This window comes from Arachis hypogaea, chromosome 1 (assembly GCF_003086295.3).
Source record: "Arachis hypogaea cultivar Tifrunner chromosome 1, arahy.Tifrunner.gnm2.J5K5, whole genome shotgun sequence".
Lineage (NCBI taxonomy): Eukaryota > Viridiplantae > Streptophyta > Magnoliopsida > Fabales > Fabaceae > Arachis > Arachis hypogaea.
Window position 1 is genome coordinate 98249698 of NC_092036.1, and position 20920 is coordinate 98270617.

The 20920-nt window shown below is 30.0% G+C and overlaps 4 protein-coding genes across 4 annotated transcripts; 2 read left to right on the top strand and 2 right to left on the bottom strand.

Moving 5' to 3' along the window:
• Window positions 1–203: 203 nt before the first annotated feature.
• LOC112777927 (uncharacterized) lies at window positions 204–1995 on the bottom strand. The gene is made up of 5 exons (XM_025822335.3): window positions 1697–1995; window positions 1573–1607; window positions 1407–1482; window positions 834–889; window positions 204–723 (listed from the first exon to the last, which is right to left on the bottom strand). The coding sequence occupies exons 1-5, from the start codon at window positions 1758–1760 to the stop codon at window positions 502–504; spliced, it is 453 nt and encodes a 150-aa protein (XP_025678120.1). The 5' UTR covers window positions 1761–1995; the 3' UTR covers window positions 204–501.
• Window positions 1996–9236: 7241 nt separating this feature from the next.
• LOC112701255 (protein CHLORORESPIRATORY REDUCTION 6, chloroplastic) lies at window positions 9237–11060 on the bottom strand. Its single transcript, XM_025752038.2, has 4 exons — window positions 10656–11060; window positions 10212–10343; window positions 9775–9983; window positions 9237–9701 (listed from the first exon to the last, which is right to left on the bottom strand). The coding sequence occupies exons 1-4, from the start codon at window positions 10864–10866 to the stop codon at window positions 9471–9473; spliced, it is 783 nt and encodes a 260-aa protein (XP_025607823.1). The 5' UTR covers window positions 10867–11060; the 3' UTR covers window positions 9237–9470.
• A 140-nt stretch (window positions 11061–11200) lies between these two features.
• LOC112778013 (uncharacterized methyltransferase At2g41040, chloroplastic) lies at window positions 11201–12910 on the top strand. Its single transcript, XM_072233931.1, has 8 exons — window positions 11201–11341; window positions 11439–11521; window positions 11613–11753; window positions 11823–11904; window positions 11977–12170; window positions 12254–12365; window positions 12535–12639; window positions 12707–12910. Exons 1-8 carry the CDS (start codon window positions 11201–11203, stop codon window positions 12833–12835), a joined length of 987 nt encoding a protein of 328 aa, XP_072090032.1. The 3' UTR covers window positions 12836–12910.
• A 5532-nt stretch (window positions 12911–18442) lies between these two features.
• LOC112701262 (protein RGF1 INDUCIBLE TRANSCRIPTION FACTOR 1-like) lies at window positions 18443–20163 on the top strand. The gene is made up of 3 exons (XM_025752044.3): window positions 18443–18582; window positions 18829–19212; window positions 19513–20163. Exons 1-3 carry the CDS (start codon window positions 18574–18576, stop codon window positions 19894–19896), a joined length of 777 nt encoding a protein of 258 aa, XP_025607829.1. The 5' UTR covers window positions 18443–18573; the 3' UTR covers window positions 19897–20163.
• Window positions 20164–20920: the final 757 nt, after the last annotated feature.

Consider the following 20920-nt stretch of genomic DNA (forward strand, 5'->3'; position numbering starts at 1 on the left):
CAATAGGTTAAAAAAAAGGTTAATTTTAATTTTAAAATTTAAAATTTAAATTAATTAGATTTATTTATGTTTAGTGAACCTGACATATAGCCTATTATTCACATTGTTAGCAATTTTCGTCGTCCAGTAGAATTGATACTAAAATCTTCGTCTAAACCTAATTAAGACGCTAGTTCGCGATATTTGGAGTTAACAACCTAATGTGTAGCAAAAAGCTATGTAAGATATATAGATTAATATTAATATATGATGGTAATGAATAAAGGTAACAAGTAATAATATAATAATAATGTACAAATGATCATTCCTAACCCTAAAAAAACTGCAGCATTTCGGTAATGCTGTGTCCAATAACTTCGGCTCTGATCTGTCCATATATAATATATATAAAATTATATATACTACTATAAGATTTTTTAATTAGATGATATATTAAACTTTGTCTAGTAAGAATTAATAATATTATTGTATATGTAAATGGTGGTGTTCCCTAAGTAGGACTCAGTTGTGTATGGGAGGCTTTCTCCTTGCCGGAGAATAATCCATCTCAACAATGTCTTCCATGTCAGGGTAGTAGTTCTCATCATCCTTCTTGCTCTTTGAAGAAGTAGCTTGTTTATTTACTTTTATACCCTCTGCTTCATTATTCACTACTTTCATATAATTTCTTGTGGTTCCATTATTTAATGCTGGGAGGTACTGCTCATCAGCTTCATCATTATTCTGTGCATATGGAGCATATATTATAAAGAGGAAAAATAACAAATTCCAAGGTTTAATTTTTTTTATTTTATTTTATTAGTTTGTTTAATGATCTATGATAATAAACCAACCTTTGAAATGGTGGTGAGGGTAGTAGTGGTAACAAGTTTCCTATTCTTTATCTTTCCTGCACCAACATAATAACATACAACAATAATATTCAATATGCTTAATAGTAATTAATTGATGCTCTTATATATAATTTTATACGGTACATAGGGAGATTAATTAATTAATTAGTACTAAACTACTAATTAAATAAATCAAGTAGTTGCATGTTGCATTGCTAAGCCAAACCAGAGGAATTAAAATGAATTAATAATAATAATAATTAACAAAATCTAGCGTAGCACTAATTTCTTTTCAGTATAACTACAAGAATTAGAAGTTGTGATAATATAAGATGGAATGAATTTCTTGGGGCAAAACTTGCAGGAAGGTAATTAATGAATAATAATAATACATTATTATCCTTTAATTTTGGTAATAAGATATAATAAGGAAGGTTTAAAGTGTTGTAAGTAGTTAATGGTGTCTAGGTCTATGGCGTCTAGGTCTATGGCGTCTAGGTCGATAGTAATCTTCATGAATGTATGATAAGGGGTTGTTTGAATTTGTGTGTACTCTTTTCTTCTTGTTGGTACCTGTGCATTCTTCTTCCTCTTTGAATTTGCATCCAATATTACTTCTTTTCAACAAAGCAGCACTTTCCTCCTCTTTCTGTATTCACAAATATATAATTCAAATTAATTAAACTTCTAATTAATAATTAACAAATTAATTAACTGAGGAGTTTATGTATGAACCTACATGTTGTTTGTTATGTTCCATTATAACTCGAATCCCTGCATGCACAAAATAAAACAAATAAATCAAGATTAAGTAGAAATAATGATGAAGTGGTGATATATGATGCTATTAATTAATTAATTACCTTGAGCTCTTGTAAGAATGAGTGACAAAAGAATAAGATAAGCTACAAAAGAAGGCTTCATCATCGTTTAATTAACTTCTTGAAGAACTTAATTAGAGAATTTGGAAGTTGTGTTGAGTAGTTGATAGGGGGTGGAAGAAGATGGGGATGGCTGCTTGCTATATATATATATATATAAATATTAGAGTCATTTTAGGTGGTCCACATTATTCAACTTTAACTTAAATTTCGGATTTGGATTTTTTCCTTCTTCCTTTATTTCTTTGTTTTTTATTTGTTGCCTTCTGGTACTCATTGATAAACTGTCAACCAATATGTATGTCAATATAAATAAATTAGTCATGACTAATTAATTAATTAATTAATCATTTCAACTCCCAATCATTATTTAAGCTCGTTTTTTAATTAGGTGTGTGTATGTACAAATAAAGGCTTAGCTTACTTAGAATTTGATTTAAGCGGTGGAAAGAATGTTAAACAGATAAGGATCTATGTTTAGGCCTCTAATATATATTTATTGCATTATTAAAAAATAAAATGAAAAAATGTATGTTGGGCCAACCGTAGAGAGCTTTCGACCACTGAAGAAATTTCAGAGAGAAATCAAGCGAGAAAACATAAGATGAGAAGACACCACATTTAACTCAAAACCTTAAGGTGCCAAGTTAATGGGTCTCTCGTCTTATAAATTTCTCACTCTTCCTTACTTTTTTTGAGGTGAGACTAATGTCAACACTCTTCACACTTACAGCACTAACAGTACATTCACTATCTTTCTCAAACTCAAAGTAGTTGAATAAAAATGAAAGGACCAAAAACATTATTTTCTATATCATAAAAATATATATATTAATAATGTAATATCACTATTTATCGTTAAAAAAAAAAGGTACACGCTCTAAGAGGAAAGGCTGGGAGTTCAAACAAAACACGAAAAGCATTGAAACATTAAAATGTACATTTTCTCTAATTTGGGGTCAGAGAATGCTACAGTCTTTTGGGTTAATTGTACCATGGTAAGACTTTCATGAACCAGTTATAAACGATCTAAAGTTTAGGTAGAAAATTTATGTAGATTCGTATCAAGTAGGCCAAGGTTTAATTTGTTTTTAAACATCATCAAAATTCATAAAAATACTTATATATAAATATTCTTATGCAACAGTGAAAATTGAATCTACATGACAAATTCTTTTAGAATATAAATTATAATTTAAGTTTGTTATCATGCTTAATTAATATCTAAAGATCTAATTTTGCTTCATGATTTATTTCAGTACTTTACAACATTTTATTTAGTGTTAAACTTTTTTAATTTGAGTTGTCTTATAAATATTTACTACTTTTTTATATATAAATAAATACATATTTATTTTTGTATAGATAAGAATTTATAACAAAAAATCAAATTAAGTTGGTCGAGTGATCAACTTACTTGTCCATTTAAGTAAGTGTTGGGGTTCGAACCCGCCTTGTGCATGTAACAACTCATCCCATTAGTGGCCAGCGACAGACCTTTATAATGAATTAAAATAAAATTAAATATCCGATATATCTATTATTCACATTGTTTAATATTTTCATTGTCTGCCTATACTTCTCCATAAACTAAAGGTGCAAATTGAATGAATAGACAATAGAGTTGATACAGCATTTGAACACGAATTTATCCACTACAGATTGGACTACCAACTTAGAAGATATTGAATGTCAGCGGATTCAAATAGTGGTTCACTGTTGTTTTTTGTATGTAATTAATTTCCATGTTTACAAATTGGAGCCTTTGGGTTGTGTCTCGTTCAGTCTTGTGCAACAAAGTTTTTTACCCTTGTGAAAAAAAATTTCACTTGTGCTCTATATAGCTACGTACCTAGCTAGCTACTTATAGAGGCAGTCCAATTTTACGTTAAGATTTAAGACAGCTTGTATGTTATTATATCCTATGTTAGCTTAGGTTTCCCCAACACTTGTTCTATCACTATATAGTTACATTATTGTCTTAATCTTGATTATAAATAAATATGGAGTTTGTCTTTTAGTGGGTATGATGGGGCAATCCACGTGGACGTCGACATCTCAGTGTGACATGGCAGAGCATTGACCACGTGGGCACCGCCATTTCACGCGTGTTGTTTCGTCTCTGGCCTGCACGGGAACACTCACACTTACTTTGCGCTTTCTCCAATCAGATCACTCACACTTACTGTTAGTTACCATGCACCCATACTTGCAATTTTTAATCCTATTCTATTATTCACTAATCTTCGGACATGCCTCTTTGTCGGACAACCCTACCAGGCCAGTGTAATACTTTTAGGCTTTTTAGCGTAAAAAATTCAAAAATCAACTCATACTAATTTAAATATAAAGCTGCATTTGAATTTAACAACAAAATAAACGCTATTATTTATTAGTATTTTTATATTTTTTCTGTTAAAAAAATTGATATTTTAAAATATAATATTTGTATTTATGTTTTATCTGTTAAAAATAATTTTATATTTTTATTTTAATATTTTATACTTATAAATGAGGGTAGATTTTTTCAATTTTTTTAATTGTTCAGTAAAGTATAATCTTTTATTATTCAATATATATATATATATTTTGTTTTACTTAAAGAGTATAAAGTAAAATATTATATTTTATTAATTAAAAAAATTAAGAGGATATATTCCTCCTATAAATAAATACAACTTAAAATATAAGAAAATGTATTTTTAATATCATTGTCTGTTTACTCAAAATATGTCCGAATAAAATAGACCAACAATTAGCATGATAGTTACACTATTACATAACATGGAATTGATTAAATATAAGGCTACGATGAATTAAGATTATTGTTGGGAAAGAGTGAGAAAAGTGTGTGTGAAAGAGCAGATGAGATAAGAATAATTGTCGCTCTCAAGAAGAAGCGAGGATCTATATATCATCTATCTGTACCACACATACATCGTTACTACTGTTGATTTGGTAAAACTAAACAGCTACCACATATTTCATCATATCAAATAATGTGTAATTTATAAATATCTGATACATGTATATTTGCGGTCCACAAGTTAATTAATTGTGTCTTAACTCTTAATAATTAATAATGTATTTTAAGTTGGTTTGTTTTTTAGAATAAAACAATATAAAAAAATAAAACACAAATTAAAAGATAGAAATATTAATGGTTGTGTTTTTTATTCTATTTTATAATAAATTAGACAAATTATAAAAATGTAATTTATTTTTATTTTTTAATTTAAAAATTTTTTTAAAAAAATATAACAATAAAAAATATAATTATAAAAAAATTAACAAAAATAATAAAAAAGTTATATTTTTTGTTAGTATCTCTTTGTCCTTCTTTTTATAATTAACACAAAATATACTAATTTAATCTCTTTGAATATAATATTTTTACCTATATCTCATCCGTCAAATACGATTTTATATTTTTGTATCTCTATCTCTATCTCAATGTATCGTCTTCGTAGTCTTATAGTCACGATACGAGTACTGTTTCACCAAATCATCATCGGAGAATAATAAACATTATTTATTGTTGTTGACTCTATTAATGTGTTCAAATAAAAAAAAAATCTAATATCTGTGGGACGCATAGCAATGAATTTATTAATACCATATACTACGACGTACAAAATTTTATTAACAAGTCATGCTAGTAATGATTCTCTAATCACAAAACTAAAAAGAGAAAAAGGCTCTTATTACAAAGTCAATATATATCGGATTCGAGCTTGAAAATGACAAAAAATGTATAGGTTGAACGGGAGTTCTTTCGCAAATTATTTCAATGGATGGCAATAGATAAATTAAGAATAACAAGTATAATTTTTTTTAATTAGTTATATTAACTAATTTTTATTATAAATTTTTTAAAAAAATTTTAGATTTATAATTTAAGATTAAAATTTAAAATTTAAAATAAAACAATAATTAATTTCAAAATAATTGATTAATATATAAAAAAATTCACTTTCTAGTTAAACTCATAATTACCATGTTAAAAGAGTTATTAATAGATTATTATTATTACGCGTCTTTCAAAAAGTAATTATACTCATATGAAGTTATTTTTTATGTAAAAGTAATAGGTAAAAACAGTCAAATTATTTAATATATATTTGGTTAAATTATTATTTCACTATTTTTTACTATGAAAAAATCTTGGCATGAGTAGCCACATATTTAAAAACTCCCAGTTTCTCTTTTTTTTTTTAATTATATAATTTTTTTAAATAATTTATTGCAAGGGAGCGAGAGTAGGGCCAACAGAAGCAGAGATGAGTGATTAAATTTTGGTGTGTGAATGAGAAAATAATGAAAAGCATGGGAGTGGAAAGACATGTTTTGTTAGAGAACATAAGGCCGACACTGTTGGTCACTTTTTCAAAATTGAATAACAATTATTGGGTACTGCCGCCCAAACAATTGAAAGTGTTATGCACTTTCATTTGTTTCCTTGCTGCATAGAAGACTGAAATCTTGAAGCTTGATTTCTGATTATATGCCTCTTCATAACCATACATTCCAGCTTAGGTGATGTATGTATGTATTCATCATTTCTTTATTATACATTTATTTGGGATTTTTCCAACGTCAAAACCTACCAAGATCCTACTTTCCTACCACTTTATTATATACACTTGATGCATGCTTATGTTAATTAAGCAAAAGGGTAAGTACTTTGATTATTAGTTTATAGTTTGTGATAGAGTATTTATTATAATATTCCAGATATCATGGACGTTGATTGTTTCTTCTACGCCCCTTGGTTCAACTCTAACTGCTTGCTTTTGAACCTTATTTTGTTTCTTTAATTTGTCTCTACTTTTCTGCTCAGGACAATTGGAATTATTATTTGACTCTTATCTAGTAATTCAAAGTAATAAACAAAGAATAGTGTTTTAAAAAATAAATAAATTATATTTGTTCTTGTGGAGGTTGGCCGGTCTATAACTCGTCCGTCGATCAATGTCTTTAAATTTTCTGTCGGGATGAGTTATACATTGTCACCGAAAAAAACAAGGGTTAGATAGCTGCAAAAAACACTACGACGATTAAGTTAAATAATAAGTTTTGCAAAATGCAATGAATCAAATAATTTTCTTACCATTTCCTTTATATTTGAAAAAAATAACTGTTATACCTCCGAGTAATGGTATTTTAAGCGGAAATTAATAACATACTTAATATTTACGGTCGAGTTATAATTTATAACCGATTGATTGATTGATGTATAACGGTCGTATCAATATTATTATTTGATTTCTTTATTTTTACTGATATAAAAATGTTGTTTGACTCGTTGCATTGAAATAATTAATTTGGTTAGTAAAAGTATCTCGGAGATATAATTATTTATGTATTTTTTTATTTATTAATTTAAATTAAAAAAATTGAAATCTTTACCCTCAGAAATGAAGCTATCATTTCTCACGAGAGGTAGAAACAAATACAATTTTATTGCCAAATCTTTCTTCATGCATGTGGCGATGGAAAAGACAGAGAGTCCATAAGCTATAAGTCATCGTTTTTTCCACATATACATGAACCTTCCATACCAAGTAACTATTTCAAACTATACGGTACATGGTGGGGTAGAGTCATCATTATATATTTTAATGATTATTCAAACTTCAACAAGGATTCATAAACAGAGAATATAACTTATTCAATTATATGTATTTTCAAACCCAAAAAAAAAGTATTTAGTTTTTGTATTTACTATTTAAAATTGTCCACTTATCGAATAAAATTTACATTTCTAGTTACGTTAAACATGAAAACTAATTAATTAGAATTATAAGATATTTTTGTTCGAATATATGAACAACAAATATAATAATGGTGAAAAGAAAAAAAAAAGGAGAAATTAAAGGAGAGACATAGAAAGAAGCCTAAAGACCCCTACTCTCACAAAAGTTGAAATGGTAGTCAACGCACAATAGGATCATGGTTCTGATATAACACAGGAAACTAAATAAATTTCATGCAAAGTCATGCAGAGGAATAAATGCTTTGAACTTTTTGTGCGCTTGTCCCTTCATCATTGCTTCAATTGTAGCTCAAATCCGATAAGGCCCATGTTACCTTGCTATATAACACACCTCATAGTAAATATATACTAGGGTCAGTTTTGTCCTATGATTTTATGTATACAATTCTTATAGTAGCTTCGACATTGTATTTAAGTTGTTTAAGCACAAAAAGTATCATTGTATTTGCCAATTTGATTTAAAAAAAAAATCAAATGCTTCATGTTCATTCTTAAAAGATACAATTGTAAATTAAAATAACTAATTTAATTTAATACATACTTAAATTAATTATCAAATAAATAATTTATTCGTATAAAATATATATTAAAAATATATAAAACAACACATGTGAATATGCATAGTATAGTATATATAATGTTGTGACTCCCTCACACATAGGCACATGTTGTTGTCCATTATATATATCGCATTGGCACATGGGAGTGAAGATATATTGTCCCATAGGGTTATGGAGTTATGGAAGGTACAATAATAATATAAGGCCCCCTCTTCCAATTCATCATGTGAATGACAAGACTTTAGTTCTTTCCGCAAGTAATCGCTTTCTATGTATATGTATAGATCGAGCACGAGTAATGTGTGACAATTGCTATGCATGAAGAGCTTCTATTTCTATTTTTCAATGCTTTTCCCTATCGTCAAAAGCCATTATTGATTTAAGAGTTCACACTAGTTAAGATCACACTATAATTTCAAATGGAAGACAGTTGGTGCACTTAATGTTAAAAGATTTGATAGCAACTCATTTTTATGTTATTGTTTTTCATTCATATATAATAACAACCCTTTGCATGTACTCACGTTAAGAAATCTTGATGGTTGATTAAATTATCATCCGATTTCAACTATCATTTTTACATTTAGTTTTGAAAAGGAAAACAAAAAGTTTTGAATGTATTCAAATTTTGAAGCCTTTCTTTTTAATTTGTTGCTTTCATAATTAGAGCAATTCCAATGAAGAATTTCGGTCTCAATTCTACCTTATGATATCACATGTAACATGTGGAGGGAAAGGAATTGAGAATGGCATCATCAGATTCTAAGTAGTCTTACCATACCATTGGAGTTGCTATTAGTACCCCAACTATAAAAAAAATACATATATAAAGAGGATAGTGCAGTGTATAAGTATATCACATTAACCGCAGGTTCGTTAGTCTGAAAAAGGATTGCATTCAAAGTGTATAATGTAGGCAACCTAATCTGATAATTACATCAATAGCTGTTTTCATGGTTTGAATTCGAGACAAAATTCATAACTTTCTCTCGATATAAGTTACACGATAATTTAGATATTGAATTCTTGTGTTAACTAAATGTTTCAAATGGAATTGGGGAGGAGACACACAACATATTAGATGCTTAGATGATTGTAATTAGTAATTCATTTAGTTAATGATAGTTGCTGTTAGCTATATTTAGAAGTTAGTTGATGCTGAGTTGGTTACATGTATAAATATATGTTGCACCAATCATCAGACTATACTGAATTTTTCCTCCAAATCAAACAAACTCTGTTTCTAATACAACATATATCAGAATGATTACATTATAACTAACATAGGAATGGTGGGTTTTAAAATTCTTACCTTGAAACAGGATTACATATACAGGAATGAATATCAATCTCAAATGGATGCTGCTGATCTTTTTTTTTATATATATTTTTAAAAATACTGATACACATGCATGCATCATCATACACGTTCCTCATTTGATGATGATGATAGATGAAGAGGATGTTTGTCAATTAAGTCGTATAGTTCATCTCCAATCCCAAATCCAAGCATTGTGGCCATATCTTTTGTCCTTAATTTAGGCATGGGAATGTCATGATGCTTCAACCATGAATATGCAACAAACACTTTGTTCATAACAAACAGTTCTAATGCCTCTGGGTTGAATACAACTCCCATTTTCATATTCATCTGCAAAAACATAGCATCAAACATTGTTGGTAGTAATAATACACACATACAAGATCAGAAGTAACTTAATTACCTGGTGAGGAACCAACATTGCAGCATAGCGAGCAAGCTCGCCTGCTCTCCAGTCCAACAAGATAGGCAGCCATGGATAGGTAGCATCAAGCCTCACAAACCAGAGCCTGATTTCAGGGAACTCTGATAACTCTCGCGGATCGCCAGGATCTTCTCGAGCGTAGTTTATGGTAAATCCAATTCTACGCTCCAGAAAATCCTTTGGATTTACTGTTAACTATGAAAATCAGTTACAATCCCAAAATAAATATATTTTCAAGATTGAATTAAGATGAAAACTCATGTACACTCAACTTCGTGTGAACATGAAGTTGAGAGTTGAAAGTCATTAGATAAAAACTTAGTCAAATCAGTCAAACCATTTAACGGTTCTGAGCTATCAACTTCAGACAGAGTTAACTACACCTGAGTTCCACCTTGAATTAAACAGGGGCCTACCTAAAGAAGGGGACTTGATTCCTGTTGCAGCCTGAAAAGGGGACAAGTCGAGGCGAGTCACAACATCATTGTCGATAACAACTTCGAATCGGCCTTCAGTTGGAGGCATTGGATGTTCAGCTTTAGTAGCATCTGTAAATCAAAATACTAATTGAATATTGACGAATTTGACTAAACTGCTTAACCATCTTTACTTGAATAGTCACATAATTTGACAGTTATGCAATTTCTATTACTAGATAAGATAGTTATTAATGGATAGTTTAGATAAATATAAAAATATCATATCAAAAATATTTCTATATTTCTATATCTGTCTTTAATTAGGATGCATTTTAATACAAGAAAAATTTGATATAGATTTATTTTTGGATATACTCATGATAAATGAATAAATAAGTTTGAAACAAATTATTTTCTATAATAATATAAGATAAATGTTACCGTTATCCTCATCAAATAAAGAGATGTCGAAGTTGCCACGGGGATTGAATGCTACTGAGACCGAAACCTGTGGTCTGTGTGAAGCAGAAGCATGAGGAATTGGAAGAGAGGTGAATAAGCCACAGGAAATGCGTGAAATTGAAGAAGTAGTGGCTTGTTCAGGCAAAGGAGAGAGTGGAAGCAATGGCTTCAACTTCATGGTGGCAGCCATACTGTGCAGATGAAGTAGTAACTGTGGAACACTTGTTTTGCAGTTATTACAGTTTCTTTCATTATCTGCCAGCTCTTCAATTCAAGCCTTATGTTTCCCCCAACTATTCTATCCAGAATTCCCCCTTAGGTTTGGGCTTTATTAAACCCAATAATCGTAGCCCAATAGGCCCAAAAAAAACACACACTTTGTACATGTATAGTAAAGCCCCCAATTTATGCTTTTTATAAGGGGAATGCTAAATGCATGTATCATTTACTGCATGTAGCATTTTTATTAATGAAAAATAAAAACATTGTAGCAATTGAATTGGATTTGGATTTGGATGGCAATAATGGCTTCTTCTCCTCTTCATCGACTACAATTCCCAAAATGCCACTATCTTTCTTTGAAATCCGAGTTTGACCCTCGCCTAGGCTTTCCCTCCTACTCAACACTAACTATTCCTGCTGCTATTAATAATAGTTCATCTCTTGTTATGGACTTGGTATATACTATATACCCTTTTATTAATTATTTTTAGTTTACAATTGTTAAACTCATTTGATTAATGTTAATTTTGGGTTCAGGAGGGTCAGGCAATAGAAAAGGACTATTTTGCATGCCCAATATGTTATGAACCACTCATAAGAAAAGGTCCCTCTGGCCTTAACTTGTAAGTTGGGTAACTAACTAAGAATCAATCCAAGTTTATATTTCTGTGTACGTAATTAATAACAATTCAATTAATGGATCCAAAACTTCAGATCAGCAATATACAGATCAGGTTTCAAGTGTAAAAGATGCAGAAAATCATTCTCTAGTAAAGATAAGTATCTTGATTTGACGGTTACTTCTGGATTATTGGACTACACTGAAAACCAACCATATCTCACTGAGCTTTTCAGGTATAATAATCAATAACTACATTCCTTATTCATCTCCAATAACTGATGAAAATTTGTATCCATTTTCAGGAGTCCATTTGTTTCATTTTTGTACGAAAGAGGTTGGCGTCAGAATTTCAATCTAGGAGGCTTTCCAGGTCCTGAAGAAGAGGTATATAACTATATATGCTTATTTGAATTAATTCACATATTACAAGTCATAGTAATGATTGGAATAGTGCAGTTCAAAATGGCTCAAGACTACTTTCAATCTGCTAAAGGTGGCTGCATCGTAGATGTTAGCTGTGGAACTGGCTTGATTTCGCGAAAATTCGCCAAATCTGGATCATATTCTGGAGTGGTGGCGCTGGATTTTTCTGAAAACATGCTTCGCCAGTGTTATGATTTCATTAACAAAGATGACATTCTTTTGAAAGCGTGAGTTTTGCTCTCCTTCATCCCCTGAAAAATTGTTATATTAATTAACGCCACATGTTTGTTTTTGATGTCATTGTATGCAGTAATCTTGCTCTTGTAAGAGCAGATGTTTGTAGGCTTCCTTTCTCATCTGGTTCTGTTGATGCCGTCCACGCCGGCGCCGCCTTGCATTGTTGGCCATCTCCCTCCAATTCTGTAAACACTAAATTCTGTTTCTCTCTTTGTTATATGATACTCGTACGAAGATGATAGCTAAGATGTAAACACCTGATATATTAAACAATTTAATTATCTAACGGCTCTTAATTATCAATTTCATACGAAGTCATATTTGTTACATGTATACTAATTGACAAAATTGAAGGTTGCTGAAATTAGCCGGATACTAAGAAGTGGTGGAATCTTTGTTGGAACCACTTTTCTCCGTTACTCTTCTACAACCCCATTAATTGTGCGCTTATTCAGAGAGGTAAAAGTATGTTGTTGTTTGATCTCTTAGCTTGCATGAGATGATGTTGAAGCCTTTTTGGTTGCAGAGTGTTTCAAGGACACATAAATTCTTAACAGAGCAAGAAATTGAAGGGCTTTGCATGTCATGTGGTCTCATCAATTACACAAGCAAAGTTCATCAGTCCTTTATCATCTTCTCTGCTCAGAAGCCTTAGACCAATATTTCATTCTCCATTTCAAACAATTTGTAAATAAACCTTAAGAAAAAAAAAACTAAATGAGTAATCATACACATCCAGAATATATGAACAGATTAACTAGAATCCTTTATAAGTTGTCAATTATATGTAATTAATATATAATATAATTTAATGATGTCGTGTGATTTATGTAATTAACTTGATACAGTAGAATAAAATTATATTTTTATTGATGTTAAGTTAAACGTATTATCTGAATGGTCAAAAATTTTTTATGACCTGAATCGTATTTCTAATTGAGAGAGAATATTTATAAATTTGAGTGTAATTGTTATAGTAGTAGTTAATTAAAGTGAGAAATTGAGGCATGGGGTATTGAGAAAAAGGAGAGGGTGGTGCATGTGACTGACATGTGGAAGTGGCAAAAGGGTATTAAAGAAAGAGTGACAGAGTGAGTGGCGAGGTACACAGATCCCCTCGTGCGGCTCACCCGCTGACCCACACTTTGTCATTCTCTCCTTTGACCTTTGACCGCCACATACACCTATCTACTATATACCCTAAACGTTTTTTATGAGTAAAATATCATTTTTGTTCCAATCTTTAGATAAATTCTATTTGTGTCTCTAATATTTGAATTGTTTTATTTGTATTCTTAACATTGTAAAAGTGATTTAATGTTATTCTACTGTCAATTACACATCATGAATGCTTTAGTTTGAATTTTGAAAATCTCTTATTGGAGTTAGAATACAAATATCTGAGATAGAATCGATGATCACTCCAAAAAATAGTTCATCAAAAGTTAAAACTAATTCTTATAATATTTACATAATTCACTTTTCTATGGACATAATTGAATCTAATCACAAATAGTGTGTATAATATTAAAATTAAACACATTCAAATGAGACCTAATTGAGAATGAATACAGTAAAAATAATTAAAAAATATAATCTAATTTGTTAGTATAATTAATAGTAGAATAATATTGAATCACTTTTATAAACGTTAGAAATACAAATAGGACAATTTAAAACACAAATAAAACTTACCCCAAATATTAAAGATAAAAATAATATTTTACTTTTTTTTATAATACAGTTATTTTTATATAAAATTATTAATTAAAAATAATTAAATAATTTAATATATTTAATTAAATTATTATTTAATAATTTTTAATTATTAATTTTTTATAAAAATATTCATATATAAATATTTATTTTATTTTAATATTTATATAAAATTATTTTTATATTAAATTTTATTAAATTATTAAATAATAATTTTTAATTATTAATTTTATATAAAATTAACTGTACATAAATTTTTATTGTAATTTTGTAAATAAATTCTTACTGGAGAATTAATATAATCATGTACATACATTAAATTATGTGCCTAAAATTATTCTATGATTTATAATCACTAGAGAAGTTGGGTTTAAGGAGAAGGGGATGATGAGTCCATTAACATAAATGTTAAAATTTGTAAGGTTCTTGGATACCTTGCACGTGAGTTCCTCTGTTACTGTTAGGATCATAGATACCATTCTGCTTTTCGTGGCACGTGGGGGTGACAATTCTTTTCTTTTCTTTTCTTCCATCATTTTTTTTTTTTCTGTTAACGTAGAGTTTGTAAAAATCTACACACTATTTTGCTTTGGAGTGCTAAGATATTAAGCATTCAGATGCAGTGTCCTGCTTCTGTTGGTCGGTGCTGATTTCATTGAAACTGTTCTGGAGTTATGGTTAAAACTTAAAAAGTCCATTCATCACTCCCATTAATTATGGATTTCTAGTTACGAGGTTCATAGTTCATCATCATTAGGATCAAGTTCCTGCAGTTTTTAGTGCCCTGACACGCTTATGTAATTTTTTTTATCTATTTAATTTCTAAATTAAAGACGGTTCATAAAATTTATTTAATATATTTTCCCCCTTAACTTCAACTGATCTACTTATGTTAGACTTGTTACGATGTTGGAATAAAGTCTAATAACTTTTAAATAAATACTTCAAATAAAAATAGATAAACTAAGTTTAAAATATTAGATAATTAACACTTTCTCCTTGTTTTTATCTTATATTTAAATTAATATTAATTAAATTTTTTATACTTTAAATAATATTAATCCCTTGACATTTCTAATTATATTAAGAGTAAAGTATCGTTTTTGTCTCTAATATTTGGAATAAGTTTTAAAGTTGTCCCTAACGTTTCAAAATTTGCTCAATGTTGTCCTGCCGTTAAGGATCCGTTAACATAATTGACGGCGGAACAAAATTGAAACGATTTTGAAACGTTAGGGATTGGGAATAAAAACGATACATAGAAATAAATTTTATTTTTATTTTTTAATAATATCAATTTTTTACCGTATATAATATTCAATTATTTTTTAATCACATCTAAGTAAATTATACTTAATCACACTACTTTTATTCTAAATAAATTTAAGTAGTGTGATTAAGTGTAATTTATTTAGATGTGATTAAAAAATAATTGAATACTATGTATAATGAAAAATTGATATTATTGAAGGATAAAACTAAAATTTATTTGTATGTATTGTTTTTGTCCTCAACGTTTTCGTCATATTTAAGTCCTTAATGTTTTAAAATTGTTTCAATTTTGTGCCGCCGTCAATTCTTGTTAACGTATCAATATTGAGTCAATTTTAAAACGTTAGAAATTTAAATAGAACAATTAAAACATTAGGGACAACTTTAGAATTTACCCCAACGTTAAAGACAAAAACGATACTTTACTCTTATGTTAATAAAAAAACACTGTATGGGACATTTGTTTATCATAAGATGAACTCACAGCAGTAAAACGAATTGAGACTGCAAAAGTTTGACGATCCACATTTTTGAATTAGTATGATGACTTTTGTTGCTGCATAAATGATGGCTCTAGAGTTATTATGTCCTTTGCAGTAAATACTTTTTGTTTTCTTTGTCTACCAAGCATTGGGTTAGATACTTTATTTGAATTCTTTTTTATGCATGTGCTAAAGTAAGAAAGGAAAACGGGAACACAGATAGGCATAAAAAAAATTCAAAATATATGAAGAGGGATTTTCATAATTGTTATTAACGATTTTGTTGAACTATACCAAGAAATTAAATATGTGTGCACCAATGCTAATTGATACATCAATACTATAAGTATACTATTACATGTACCATATAAAACATAATTAGTTACAATATATATACTGTTTCAAGTTTACAATTTTATAATAATATTCTTTTAACAGTATAAAACTTCTAAAAGCATTCTTATTCTTCAAATATTACTGACAAAACTTTATTAACAGATCTATTACAACTTTTCCTTTAAAATAAAATTGAATATTTTAAAAAGTTAACTGTTTACAAAGTCGGTTCTGTATTCTCAAAGTAATAGTGATAATAAAATTGTGCAGCAGCCCCAAATTGAGTTTAGAATAATGAATAGTGGTGAAAGCTATAGGAGCTATATATATATATATATATATATATATATATATATATATATATATATATGGTGAACATTCAAAGACAAATTAAACTCATGAATAAACTTCATTGACACTATTAAGCATATATAGTCAGCTCTCACGCCAAGGTTAAGGATCACGTGAACAGGATCTACAAAAACCATGTGGGCAAGGTAAAGGATGGAGGGTAAAAATGGAAAATCACAAAGATGAAAATCTCCTATACTATACGGCTATTAGTATTTCAGAGCCCAAGAACAAGTCATGGTTATTAGAGTCTAAAGTCACAACACAACAAGCAAAGCTCCTCAAAATTAGCACTAAATTAAGCCATTAAACAATTTGTGTCATTAATTTTGATGGCTAGTAGTGCTTAATGAGTTGTGCCTGTCTTGTCCACTCAAATGCTTGTTTGTTACCACTACTAATGCAGTTAATTATTGACTTGCTTAGTGATTTGTACTATTTAGTGGAGTGGTTGATGGACTATTTAGATTTTAATGTTGGCCACATTTGATTCCCCAAAAAACATGGGACTTCATATGATTCATGTCTTGTTTCCAGATTTTTGCTCTGCCTCTTTAGCCCATTCTGTCATTCCATATGCACACCACATATATACCACTAATAACATTCATTTTTTTCTTAATAATTTTATTTTAAATTCAATTCCGATATTATTAGTCCCACCAAATAGTTGTTATTAGTTGTTAGCAGAAACAACATTCCATGCATGATGTGATTGATGAGGCGTTTTGTATGTTACATAATAATAAAACATGTATTTTTTAGTTAATGTCATAATCAATACCAGGAGTATATAGTAGTGAACAGCTTGGTCGGAATTGTTGTCTAATTAACTAACTTTCTTCAATTTTAAGTTAGAATTGAGCTGTGCTCAATAATATTATTACTTTAGTCTTCTTGAAACTGCCAAACTGCTTATATATATATATATATATATATATATATGTCCTTATGACCTTATCCCTTCATGAAATTACTTGATGATAGGGTTGCCTTATTCTTCTTTAGATAGTTCTTAGACAGAACCATTTTAATTTTTACTACTTATTAATGAAGGCAGAAAAACAAAATATACAAAATTGTAACATAATAATAAGTCAAATTGAAATTCTAAAATCAAATTAAAGGGAATATGTATATCTCTATGCTCTGATCCCATTGCTTAGCTTTGAAGTATGATTTATGCAATAAGCTAATAAGGTAGTGATCACTTATCAGAGATGCAGAAAAATCTAATATAGCACAAAGGAAATTGAAGGGGAAAAAAAAGAGGTGTTTGGAGAAAAAGGTGATGGCTCCAAGTTCTGTTGTGCTTTGCTTTGTCAACTAAACTGTCTGGCTTTGTTTAATTTTAATTAAATTTCTGCTGAGCAACTAACCGACTTCTTAAAGTATTATTAATACGGCAAATTCAATGATTCCATTTACACTACACTATTATTTTTAACTTCACTAGGTAGATCTAATCACCAAGCAAACATTAAAATTTTTCTTCCTCTACAAAATTTGGATTCAAATTCTAATGAGAGGTAACATATGCCGAATGACTTGATGAAATTAAACATTATTATTAGTCAAAGATATGCAATATGAAATGATGTAAGAGAGAAAATAAAATAAAATTACAGCAGTAACACGTTTGAGAAAACGCCTACATAAAAGACTAAAACTAGTATTAATATAGGAGTTGAGGTATATAGGTAGGTATGTGACAGCACTGTATTAGTTGCACACCACAAAAAGAAAATAAAAATGATATATTTCAAAGTCCAAAAGCAAGTTGCTATTAGCAACTGGTTAGTTTTGTTTCCAAGGCATATATTGAATCAAAGCCAAGGAGGTGAGGATTATTAATAAACATAAAATAAGTGGTGAGTATTGGAATTGGAGCTTGTTTAGGGAGAGAGAATAGTGTTAAATTTGTTTAGGAATAGAGCTCTTAAGCCAAGGAGATGAGAGCAGAGAGAATAGTATTAATAGTTTAATTAATTTTTAGAGAGAATGGGAGACACAGAAACAGCGCCCACGTTCCCCCTAATTTCTTACCTTAATTGTTTCTTTAATTTATGATATCATATCATAATAAGCCTCTTATTATTTACCCTATAAATATAAAAATGAATCTCTTGTGAACCTCCACTCCATAAATACCTCTCTATCTCAGTGCTGCTCACCTCCTTCTCTTTGTGCTCTATCTTTCTGATCACACATACAATAATTCATCCACCTTAATTTGATGATCATGGTAGTGTGAATAATTCTCCATCCCTATCTTGTTAATTAGTAATTGAATTGTAAGTGTAAACTCACGTGCAGCTATCTTCGTGTGAACTTGATATTTAAGAATCATCAGATGATAATGATAACTTTGACTAAATTATCATCTAACGATTCTTAACTATAAACTTCACGTGAAGACAACTGTATCTGAGTTTTTATCGGAATTGTAATATATAGTTTGAATTAATGACATATGTGTTGAATTGAATAGGGATACAAGCCTGCATGGTTAGAAGCACTATACAGAGAGAAGTTCTTTGTGGGATGTTCATACCATGAGAAGGCGAAGAAGAACGAGAAGAACGTGTGCTGCTTGGATTGCTGCATAAGTATATGTCCACACTGCTTCCCTTCTCATCGCTTCCATAGGCTTCTTCAGGTTCGCCGTTACGTTTACCATGACGTTGTCAGATTAGAAGATCTTCAGAAACTCATTGACTGCTCCAATGTCCAACCTTACACCATTAACAGCGCCAAAGTTGTCTTCATCAAGAATAGGCCCCAGAACCGCCAATTCAAATCCTCCGGCAATTACTGCACTTCCTGTGACCGTAGCCTTCAAGAGCCTTTTATTCATTGCTCTCTTTCATGCAAGGTACCTTACAAAACTCAGTTGCAATTATCTTTATGTAAAGTTGATAGTTAAAAGTTATTTAATGACAATTGAGTCAAATCAGTTAACGACTCTCAATTATCATTTTATATAAAATTAATTGCACCTGAATTTTTACCTTACCTGAACAACTACTTAATTGTATTTATGTATTTGCACTTTGTTAGGGTTTGTATAGTCAAGAATCACGTGTAGTTCTCTTTACATAAAATTAATAGATGAGAATTGTTAAATATAGAATTAAGTTGCGAATGAATGAATTACCAATAATAATGTGTGTAGGTGGAATTTGTGCTGAAACACTATAAGGATCTATCACCATACTTAAGGACATGCAAGACCCTACAGCTAGGTCCAGACTTCTTGATCCCACAAATTCAGGAGATGGGGGAGGAGGAGATGACAACTACTGGGGGTTCATCATCAACAATTGTGGACAGTGATGAGCCAATGAGTTCTTGTTATTCATGGGGTTCGTCATCAGGATCAGAGAACATGAGCATGGGTTGCAGTACTGATCAGAACATAGTGAGGAAGAAGAGGAGTGGATGGAAGGTATGTGCAAGGCTAATAACAAATTCCAGCACCAACAAAGTTTCCGATGAAGACATGGCCACCAGTATCAGTAGGAGAAAAGGCATTCCTCATAGATCTCCTCTATGTTAATTAGTTTCTTTAATTACCACTTTTATGCCCCAACAATAATGGGGAATAATTAAAGAGATTACTTCTAATTACTAGTATTAATTTTGACTCGACTACTCATGTTGTTCAAACTCTCTCGAGAAATTGAAGTGTTTTTTTTTTTAATCACTTGGTCGGGGGTTTTGTCTTAATGGCATCACGTGATTCCCAATTCCAAGTTATGGTCTGTACATTTTTTTACATATCATATCCTATGGTCATAATAATAATGTGCTACTCGTTAAATTCTGCTTTTGACTTACCCCAAACAGTTAAATTTCAAAATAACAACAAAACTTGAAAAACTAAATAGTACTATTTTCATTTTAGCCAACGGTCCTATAGCACTGCTCAGATTTAGAATTCCAAGTGTTGAACTAAAATTAGACGACAAAATAAGATTGATCATACAACTAGAAAATCGAAAATAAGAAGCACGTATATACTTTCTAAGTATAGATGGGAAACAAGTCAATGACACGAGAAAGATGTGTGTAAGTAATGATGATGTCCATACTTTAACTTTCTCTAGTTTGGGAACTAAGCAACCTAAGGTGAGGAATTATTCTCCTTTCGTCGCAAGAATAAGTCAATAATAAACAAACCCATTCCTAAAAAGAACATAAACTCTGCGAAATTTCTGCACCTTACTGCCACTGTAGCCGCACAAAATCTGCCACAGCCAGCGCAACCTATATTCACTACTAAATTCTCAATATTCCAAAAATATCTAACTTTTTTTTTTATGTCGTGGAAAAATATCTCACATTCAAACATCAGTTGTCACGCTTAGCGATATTCAGACTATAAGATAATGGCCAGGCATCACACACAACCCCAGTCATATAATTGTTTCATTTTTTTTTTCCATAATATCCCACATTTCAGAGAATGATCAATCCGTCTCGAAACTACGTTTAACTGAAATTTATCGATGGACCGCATTCCATGAGACCGAGCTAAAAATTGGGCCAAGGGCTTGGTTAGAAAAACATGCAAATGGGTC

Excerpts from the sequence above, each read along its gene's own strand:
- LOC112777927 (XM_025822335.3), bottom strand. The coding sequence starts at position 1,760 with ATGATGAAGCCTTCTTTTGTAGCTTATCTTATTCTTTTGTCACTCATT. Across the intron at positions 1,608-1,696 it reads CATTCTTACAAGAGCTCAAG|GGATTCGAGTTATAATGGAA; the intron begins GTAATTAATTAA and ends TTGTGCATGCAG. Across the intron at positions 1,483-1,572 it reads TGGAACATAACAAACAACAT|AAAGAGGAGGAAAGTGCTGC; the intron begins GTAGGTTCATAC and ends TTGTGAATACAG.
- LOC112701255 (XM_025752038.2), bottom strand. The coding sequence starts at position 10,866 with ATGGCTGCCACCATGAAGTTGAAGCCATTGCTTCCACTCTCTCCTTTG. Across the intron at positions 9,984-10,211 it reads AATCAAGTCCCCTTCTTTAG|TAAATCCAAAGGATTTTCTG; the intron begins GTAGGCCCCTGT and ends CATAGTTAACAG. Across the intron at positions 9,702-9,774 it reads CAATGTTGGTTCCTCACCAG|ATGAATATGAAAATGGGAGT; the intron begins GTAATTAAGTTA and ends ATGTTTTTGCAG.
- LOC112778013 (XM_072233931.1), top strand. The coding sequence starts at position 11,201 with ATGGCTTCTTCTCCTCTTCATCGACTACAATTCCCAAAATGCCACTAT. Across the intron at positions 11,754-11,822 it reads TATCTCACTGAGCTTTTCAG|GAGTCCATTTGTTTCATTTT; the intron begins GTATAATAATCA and ends ATCCATTTTCAG. Across the intron at positions 12,366-12,534 it reads GGCCATCTCCCTCCAATTCT|GTTGCTGAAATTAGCCGGAT; the intron begins GTAAACACTAAA and ends ACAAAATTGAAG.
- LOC112701262 (XM_025752044.3), top strand. Across the intron at positions 19,213-19,512 it reads ATTGCTCTCTTTCATGCAAG|GTGGAATTTGTGCTGAAACA; the intron begins GTACCTTACAAA and ends TAATGTGTGTAG.